Consider the following 9,388-nt stretch of genomic DNA (forward strand, 5'->3'; position numbering starts at 1 on the left):
TGAAGCTCAGAAGATAACTACAGTGTCCTGCTTGAATTAGGTGACAACACCTGTGGGAAATCTGCAGAGTGAAGGAAGCGAAACACAGTCCTCCGAGCAGTGGGCTATCGAAGTAATCATTGGAAGGTAAAAGATAGCTATTAAGGGAGCGAACCATAATTCTCTAATGGCATCGGAGATGTGGAAGATGATCACCAGCTGTCGAGGGAGCGAACCGTAGTCCTCGGATGCTGGGGAGTGATTTGGGCAGCAAAACACTAATCCTAGAGTGTCAGAGCTGTCAGCTTGGATGTTGACGCCAGGTGGATAACGATGACGTGAGATGGTGAAATATGAGCCAGGTTGCAAAAATGTAGGTCCTTGTGGCCTTTACGAGAGACCAGTGACGCCAGGTGATGGAGGAGGAGCCAGGCTATAAAAACGCAGGTCCCAACAGTCCTTGTGATAGACGAGTGATGCTAGGTGATGGAGGAGAAGCTAGGCTGCAAAAACGCAGGTCCCAACAGCCCTTGTGATAGACGAGTGATGAAATCACTGATGCTCTGTGATGTAGACTATCGGCAGAGGCTAGGATACTGATGCCAAGCTGGAGATGATGATGCCAAGCAAGGAGAAGATATCTACATTGAGAAACGCAGGTGAAGATGGACCTTGATGGAAAAGGGTGGTAACGCCAAGCAAATAATGGTGATGCCAATTGGAAGATGCTCCAAACGCAAGGCGTAATGATGGAATAGGGTGCTTGAAGGAGAAGAGGAAGGGTGAAGGCAGCCACAAGCCACGAACCACAATGGTCCTCTTGAAGGGGTGTGAGGGTAGTGGAAGGGGATGATGAGAAAAGAGAAGGGTGTTTGATGACGGAGGAAGAGGGATGAAGAATGATTGAAGAGTGGTAGGAGCGGTAGAAGTGAAGAATGAACGAAGTTACTTCCTATTTATAGGCATAAGCTGTCTAGGGTGGTGCACCAATGTGTGGGTGCCCACGGAAAAAGTGGCCAAAATGTGGATTGTCAATGCGAAACCCTAAATGAAGTGTGTGAACTGAAGAAGTGGTTTCTCAATGGCATGTGTGCACATGCAGATACAGTTGGGGTGGATGAAAGCATTTTGTAGTAGGCTCTCAATTTGCTATCCTAAATGATAAGCTGCTCATGCAATTATGGTTGCTTCAACAAATCGACACTTGGGATGCAAAGTGGCACCATTTGCACATGAGAAGGTTGGAAGAGGAAATGCGGGCAAAAAAGGAGTGTATAGGTGCAATTACTGCAAAAGACACCATATTTTATGGCCCCAAATAGCAAAATGAAGTGTTGTCATAATGCAGTTCTAAGCCTGAATCACAAGTTAACAACACATAGAGACCAACATTCATTCATGCATAACACAACACTCATGCAATTAAACTTGTCTTCAGATACACAGGCCTTTATTCGTGATTGAACCCAAAATTCTAGGTAACTACTTTCAAAAGTGCTCTTTGGCTAATGTTAGAGAAGGTTGCAAATATTGCATGAGCTTGTAATATGGCAAAACCTTTCTATAAGGCTTACTTATCTTTGGCACCCATGTATTGTCTGAGTCAAAAGAGACTCACCTATAGGCTGCAATCTAATGAGGAAAACTTTAGGAGAAATGAAGTCTTTGAATCCTTATGCTCGAATACATTGAATGCTCTCTACAATATCATAATTTAATGGGATTCATGAGTCAAGGGTAGAAGCGGCCAAAACAACAGTCCATGTGCAAAGCAGCTCATTGGTGCATTATGAAAATATGCTTATCTTACCAAGGGAGTTCAAGTAGTTGACTGTTGTTTTGGCCGCTTGTGCCTTTTACTCATGAATCCCATTAAAGCAATTGTTTTGGTGATAGTTATCTTACCAAGGGAGTCCAAGTAGTCACCCTAGAGAGGACAGGGCATTGGACAAAGGGTGCTCAAGGTTGCCTAGTGACCTACCAAGTCCTGCAAAGGTAGATGGAACCACATTGAACTTTCCTTTTTTTTTTTTTTGGAGAATGGATATGGTTTGTGGCCTTTCAAGTAACTATGCCTTGTGGGGAGAATGAAAAGGAATGGTTAGATCCAACACACCACAAAAGAGACAAGCTTACTTGACCACTCGAGGGTGTCGATGACGAGGGAAAGGGGGACGAAGGATAGTAAGGTAGTGGTAAGATGTTGAAGAAACGCTGGTGAAGATAGCTTCGGATCCACTGCCTAGGGTTTCTCTGTGCAATGAGATGCATAGAGTAGCGTGCTACGCGATAAAAATGCGGATGCAACAAGTGTCACTTGGATAGTGTCCCTTGTGGAAAAATTGTTCACTTGTCCAAGCGCCCTTTACAAAGATGATGATGTCATGCAATGCAAAGGAGATGTACAATAGGGAAGAGAGGCCAATGTCGAAGACAAGTGCCGAATCGTGTAGAATACCAAGAAGAGGTAAAAATTTTCTCTCAACCTTGAATGTCGATTCTAAAGGAGGAAGAGGAGCATGATGTCGATCTTTATGTGGTGTCGAGAACCATGATGATAGATGAAGATGAGGATGAAGCATCCCAATTGGAAGAGCAAGGTAGAAGTCACTGTTATGATAGCATCAAGAGAGATGTTGCACAATCTGGCTTTGGAGGGAAGCCTCCATGTTGGTAGAAGAGAAAATCTCCTAGGAAGGTGAAACCATGGAAGGAACAGTACGTATCACATGTCTCTAGCCCAAGAAGGACACGTGAAAACCTGCATGTTAGTCCTACACTAAAATACAAAGCCTTGCAAAATCAAAATCTACAATATTGAGGTTAGTGGTGAGATGCTCCAAAGCAAAACAAAACAAAAAATGAGAGCTAAATGAAAATAAAAACACAATGCAATGAGTGTGTATGTAGGAGTGAATGTAGTGGAAGACTAAAGAAGAAAAAGCTAAGGATGTGACCACTATTGCAATCTTTCATCAGCAAGTCTCCACCAATGAAACGCATGACAAGGTGGGGAAGTGTGCCTAGGATGGGGAAGGTGGGAGGTAGGGCAAGGTGGGGAACTAAAGTACACTTAGGAATAGAGTGCCCACCATGCATGTAGGAAGCGTGCACAGTGGATCCAAATGTGGATATGGATTGATTGGGCATGGGCATGGTGACCACATGAATAGCCCATGGAGGAGAGAGAGAGAGATGTCGAGCAAAAGATGGAAATCCTTGGGTTGGAGTGACCCATGGAATGTGTGATAATGCATCATAAGCAGAGTATAGAAATCCATGTGTCTAGAAGGTCAATGAATGGGGAGATGAGTGATCGGGGGTAGTGAGGGGGATGCTCATCGAAGCTGTCCTAGGGTGAAAAGAAGTGCTCACTTATGGGTATGTGGAAGGCACAAGTTAAAGGGTGACATTCCCCCTAACGATGTGCCATGGTGCAAAGAGGCACTGCAGTGAGGGTAGGTAGAATATGGTATGGAGAAAGAGAAAGTTCTAGGAGCGGAGATGGAGGATCCAACTCCTAGGGTCTTAGATGCGAAAGTGGAGTGCAATCCAAGGTTTTGGAATGAAGAAGAAAGAAAATTGATGTGTGGATTAGAAGAGGAGGGGATGGGAGGGATTTGAGAAGATTGGTTCGTGTCCTCAAATGAAGCAGAAGATGTAGATACGCTTGCTGTGCAACATAAATCAATTTTCTTTGGAATGTATATGCACATTAAAATAAACTAAGTAATGGGGAAATTAGGCAAAAAGGTGAGATCAATTGCTTTGCCGCTTCCACAGAAAGTGAGGGTCTATATGAAAAGGTGTCAAGGCACCCAAGCTTACAGATTCTAAAGATATATGTTATTAGTTTACAGCTGAAACACTACAGGAATTGAAAGTTGGTGCACACCAAAAGGAGAAACAAGAGAGGGTTTTGATTCGTACGACTCAAAGGGGTTGTATAAACTTGGCATTGGGCCTAGCCAAGATGTTGTGATCGTTCCAAATGTCATATGTCTTCCATGATTGGAGAGGTGATCAGCCTCACTAATTGGTCTGGATGTAGTAGTAAAGCTGGTAGGAGGGGTGTAAGCTTGACTACACGCAATGCGCAAGTTCTATTCAAACTCCTTCTTTGTCAAGTGACTGAAATTTGGAACAAGAGAAGAAAAAGAAGGTGAAGATGAAGGTGGAGTGTCGTCTTCCTCACGGAGTCCATAATGCCTCCTTAGGGCCTTTGATGATGGAGAAGCTTGATAAATCCAAACTGAAAACACAGAACATTAAACACAACAACACAAACACAAATAGAGAAGAGAATTGTGAAGTGAATGAATCAATGTTGTAACCGAATGAGTGAATGTACAGAATGCTCAAGGGCAGAGTTGTCCCACAGCCAATGGCTCTTGTGGGAGCAGACTGAGGGAGGTATTGATGTGTATCGTCCACCAAAGATGGATCCCGAGTGCAGCAACCATGAGCTGGAGTAGAGACTGATGAGGCAAAGTGTTGAAAACACAAAAATGGCTTGATGTAGATGATGGAAGCTGATCACTGGCAGCAGTGGGAGGCTGGGCGATAGCATAGACCACATAGCAATAGTTGTTGGGGGCTGGACAGCTAGTGGAAGAGGGCTGGTGGACTGAAATCTAGAAGACAAGGATTGGGCTGAATGGTGGGAAGCTTGATCTATTTATATGTGTAGAAGGATCCTCCCAAATTAGGGTTTTGCATGAGGGACACAAACTTTCTCTAGAACCACTCCTTGCTTAATGAAAGTTTTGGTAATTTACTGTTTTGGGGCTGTTTTAAAGAGCTCATCAGTGGGTAATGGATTTTTAGCTCAACATGCTTCACATCAAGTGATTTTTTTAGAATTGTATCAAGTGGGACTTCTCCTCGAAACATAAGTTTCTCCCATAGCAAGTACAAACAATTGCAAACATTGTTCACGACTATCATAAGAGAGATTGAAATTATTGTTTGTTCCTTTGGCAAACTAGCTTTGGGACTAATAGATGCTAAGCTCTAGTGTACCTTATTTTGGTTTCATTGAACCACATTTACAAATTTTTCTTGGCCAGGATGATGATGAAGCAGATACTGTAGGTTGCTGTTCTCTGAAGGTGGAACATGTCACCCTTGTTCCTCCAAGATCTCTTCAAGTAAGCATTTAAAAGGCTTGTCATTGTGCATTATTGTTTTGTTGAAGGAATGGCTAGCTGACATTATGGCTATGATGTGCTTTTGGCTCTGCAGTTCGATTTTCTTGGTAAGGACTCCATTAGGTATTTCAATTGTGTGGAAGTTGTTGAACCAGTTTACAAAGCGATTGGTGACTTCAAGGCTTGTATGTATTCATACCCATTGTTGCTTTTTGAATCAGTCTGTTATGCTTGCCATGATTAAGCCTCTATAATGGCAGCCTGGAACATCACCTGATATAATGGTCCTCTTCTTTTCTTTTCAGCCAAGAAAGCTGGACGAGATTTGTTTGATAAATTGGATACAAGCAAACTCAATGCACATTTAAAAAATATAATGCCTCATCTAACAGCAAAAGTTTTTCGTACTTACAATGCATCCATCACTTTGGATAACCTGGTAAGGCTTTGAATACTGTCCTTTCAGTTGATTGCTCACAGAAATTAAAGACGAGTTTCAACACAAGCAAAGGTTTTTCAGCCTTATTGTTTACTGCTTATATTTGTGTTTACAGTTGAGAGAAACAGATGGTAATCTTGTGCCTGAGAAAATCGCCTCTTATCAAAGGGCTAATAAGGAGGTAACTTTTGGGTACTTATTCTTTTGTAAAAGAATTTATTTCAGCTGATGTGACATTCAATATCAAATTAGACACTCTTTTTGATCTTCCTTGGAGAAATGGTCGTTGTTGTATTAACATGCTAAGAGTCACTTGGTACCTTGATTTTGACCAGAGCATGAAAAGACAAAAGAAATGTTCATTTAATGTCCTATCTTTTACATTGTAAGTTCCCATTGAGCTTAGCTTCTTAAGAGAGGATACCTGTGCATGCAGTAGAGTTCAATTACCAGTACATTACTTGTTTAGCACCAACTATGCCAATTCTCATGCTTGTTGTTCTCTTTTCTGTTATCATGATTCATGATCTAATTGATTTACCGTGGATGGGAAAATCATTGAGTATAGGAATCACCAATAGGAGGGTTGAAACTGAGGGAAGCTTTTATTGAAACAACTTATGACTTTGTGATAGGCTTGTAAGGTGATTTGGTGTTTTCTGGTTCCTTGGAGATTTGTGGTTTGGATGACTCCAAGAAACCTTGATAATTAAGCTTCTACTGTGGTTGGACGGAGTAATCTTATCAGTGTTTGCTGGTTATATGGAGTTGCTTCTTCAAGCTTCTCATGAAGCAGCGTTGTGGAATATGAAAGTTGGTTTCAAGCTTTACTTGGGACCAGTTGGAGGTTGACATAGGAAAGCTCCTACTGGGGCAGTTGAGTAACCTTACAAGTGGGTTGACAGCTGATTTAATCAGCTTCTCTTAGGTATTTTGTTTGGGTAAAGTTACAAGGCTAGCACAGCCCCAAACTTTGTGGAGATTCTCTTATATTACCGACTTTCTTTGAAAGTTCTTTAGATTAACAGATCCGGTCCCTGTTATGTAAAACTTTTCTGAGTTAGAACACTTACAGGAATTCAGGCTACTTTTTATGAAATGAGGGACACAGATGGAATGGGAAAGGGGCAGGTGATGTTTTTTACCGAATTATAAAGCTAAGAAGGAAGCTATGCTGGGATATGGTTTACCCCCTAGGCAATCCTTTAAAGGGGAGCTTAGATTCATGATAAAATTGAAGAATATACTATTGATGTGTATAAAGAAACTGATATTGTTTATTTTAGTAGGCCAAGTGGTGCAAGATAATCCGATCGATGTGCTCCATATTAATGAGAGCATTTGATGAAACCAGGAACTACACATCTAAGCTGCAGCTTTCAAGCTAGGGTTCTGCTCAATATTATTTCTTTTGGTGGCATTTTTAGATTTCTGGGCATCTTAAGAGTAATGGATTTGGTCTTAGCAAAAACCAGACAGTATTATATCTTTCGTTAGTCTTCTTCCCTGTTTCTAAATGATGGATATGAAACCAGAGCCACAGTTCTCTCTTACGTGAATACTATGGCAGGTCGCAATTCTATGTAACCATCAAAGGTCTGTGTCAAAATCACATGGAGCTCAGATGGAAAGATTGGAAGGAAAAATGGCAGAGCTTGAGGTAATTCTAATATTGCACATCATGTATAAAGGTGTGCTGGATTCATTTTAAGTCTGTTATTTGGCTGTTCTTCTACAATTCCTCCTCTCTTACTTGTTCTAAGTTATTTTTGATTGAATTTTTAGCTTCCAACTTTTGCTGCTTCTGGCTGGAAGTCTGTACTCTCTTTAACAGAAAATAAATATTGTGTGATTTTGGTTGGGGGATTTCAGGAAACACTCAAGGAGTTGCGGACTGACCTGGATAGGGTAAGAAAAGGGAAGCCACCTCTCAAGGATGCAGATGGAAAACCCAAACGAAATCAGAATCGAGAAGCGTGAGTTTTTACTCCTGTGCTGACTACACTTTCTGAGTCTGCACAGTAGTTCTTATCGGAGTCTTTCCTTTTACTGCTGACAGGCTTGAGAAAAAGATTGCACAAACAGAGCAAAAAATAGAGAAAATGAAACTGGATATGAAGATCAAAGATGACTTGAAAACTGTAGCTCTTGGGACATCCAAGATCAATTATATGGACCCTCGCATTACTGTTGCCTGGTGCAAACGGCATGAGGTTCCCATAGAGAAGGTGAGTATAGTGTGTCTCAAACACGAGACTGCAATACACAATATTGCATTGCAGTCTCCCATTTATATGCTACTGCTCTAGCTCCCTTTCTGTTATTAACAGATATGTGATGGCTTTCAGGTGTTCAATAAATCTCTTTTGGCAAAGTTTGCATGGGCAATGGATGTGGACATGAACTATCGGTTCTAGGTTTTTATTTTGCATGCCATCGTCTACACAAAGGAGATTTGATTGCATGAGATGCGATTTGTGTCATGGTGACAGGCACTGGTGATTGTTTCTAGAGTTCACAGTGCTAACAGCTAAGTCAGTGCTGTTCATCACCACATGTGCTATAACAGGTTACAGGAGCGTGGAAGTCCTCAAGATTGCTTCACTTGCACTGGTTTCTGGTACCTAGTGAATGCTGAAATTTGTATATGCAGGGGCCTTTCCTATAAGCTCTGTTGCTCTTGACACATTGCTGCGTACTACAGTTAGCCCAACAGCTCACATGCTGTTTCAGCAAGAATGAAACAGGCAGTAAATGCTGGAGAAATTGTGGGGATTATACATTCTCATGTCATTTTTCATCATACTGAAATTTTTCGAGTATTCAGCCAAGGCTGATTGAATCGATTGCCCGCTTATAATACCCAATCATTTTTAATGGATGATTGGACTCTTACCAACATTCTCTTTTTAGCTCATCTGAACAGTTCTTGTCTAATTTGTTAGTCCAGCTGGTGCATACATTGTCGAAGACTTGTGTTTAAAAGCTGAGTGTACCATGCAAGCATTTCAGTAGGTAGTTTTCCAAGTCAGAAACTCTGCCATTATCACAACTCACCCACCCTTTTTATGATTGTTCTGGAGTCAGCTACATGCATACAGTTTTTCAGAATCTGAATGTGTCAGCTGAAAAAATGTAAACGAATTTTGGCCTCTCACCCACAGATCGGGTTTCTTATTCCCTGTATATTCATGGCCTAAGGTGTATGCTACGTAGTTAACCTGTGACCAAATGATTGGGCACCACGGAAGTTAACTTATGATTATGATTATTCTGTGTTTGAGGTTGGATTTTGTATAAATTGGGGATCCATGTCATTACGGGAAATTGTCTATATGAAGTTGGCATGTCCATTGAAAGTTGTTCAATCTATCATCATGACCTATAAAGGTTTTTCCTGCCTTTTATCTTACGGACTAAAGTTCAAATTGATTCGGTTTGCGGTAACAAAGTTTTTATGAAAGGACCAAGAAATGTAAGAAGGGTGTTAGCTAATTGACTATGAGAAGGATGGTCTCCAAACAATTTGCTGATGGACAATCATCTTGGTCTAAAATGTTTGCCGGTTTAGGATAGACATATGCTAAAATGTTGACTCTCATTTTGTTGGTGGTCCTGCCCTCGTGGTTTACTAGACACTTCCAGAGGTCATCTAGGCCTACCTTTGAGTTTGGTGGCCATTCCTCCCTCTTCTTGTGCATCATGACCCTTATCCATGTACTTTTTGTTTGATCCAAGGAGAATTTATCAGCCCCTATTGGTCTAATGGGGTTTTGATTATTTGTGTCCCAACAAGTCAATCCATTGCTAGCAGTTTTCT

The 9,388-nt window shown here is 41.3% G+C and overlaps 1 protein-coding gene across 2 annotated transcripts in view; it reads left to right on the forward strand.

Moving 5' to 3' along the window:
- The window catches only part of LOC148030459 (DNA topoisomerase 1 alpha-like), an 83,090-nt gene extending 74,605 nt beyond the window's left edge, over positions 1-8,485 (forward strand). For both annotated transcript variants that reach the window (XM_087686783.1, XM_087686784.1), the window contains exons 9-16: positions 5,049-5,129; positions 5,224-5,314; positions 5,435-5,568; positions 5,684-5,749; positions 7,139-7,228; positions 7,441-7,544; positions 7,628-7,796; positions 7,917-8,485. In XM_087686783.1, the coding sequence (XP_087542909.1) occupies positions 5,049-5,129; positions 5,224-5,314; positions 5,435-5,568; positions 5,684-5,749; positions 7,139-7,228; positions 7,441-7,544; positions 7,628-7,796; positions 7,917-7,985 (804 nt within the window). In that variant the 3' untranslated portion in view covers positions 7,986-8,485. The remainder of the gene's footprint in view (positions 1-5,048; positions 5,130-5,223; positions 5,315-5,434; positions 5,569-5,683; positions 5,750-7,138; positions 7,229-7,440; positions 7,545-7,627; positions 7,797-7,916) is intronic.
- The last annotated feature ends 903 nt before the right edge of the window (positions 8,486-9,388 follow it).

Source organism: Lygodium microphyllum, chromosome 10 (genome assembly GCF_053477565.2).
Source record: "Lygodium microphyllum isolate KBCC chromosome 10, Lygodium_microphyllum_v1.1.10, whole genome shotgun sequence".
In the NCBI taxonomy this organism is placed as follows: domain Eukaryota; kingdom Viridiplantae; phylum Streptophyta; class Polypodiopsida; order Schizaeales; family Lygodiaceae; genus Lygodium; species Lygodium microphyllum.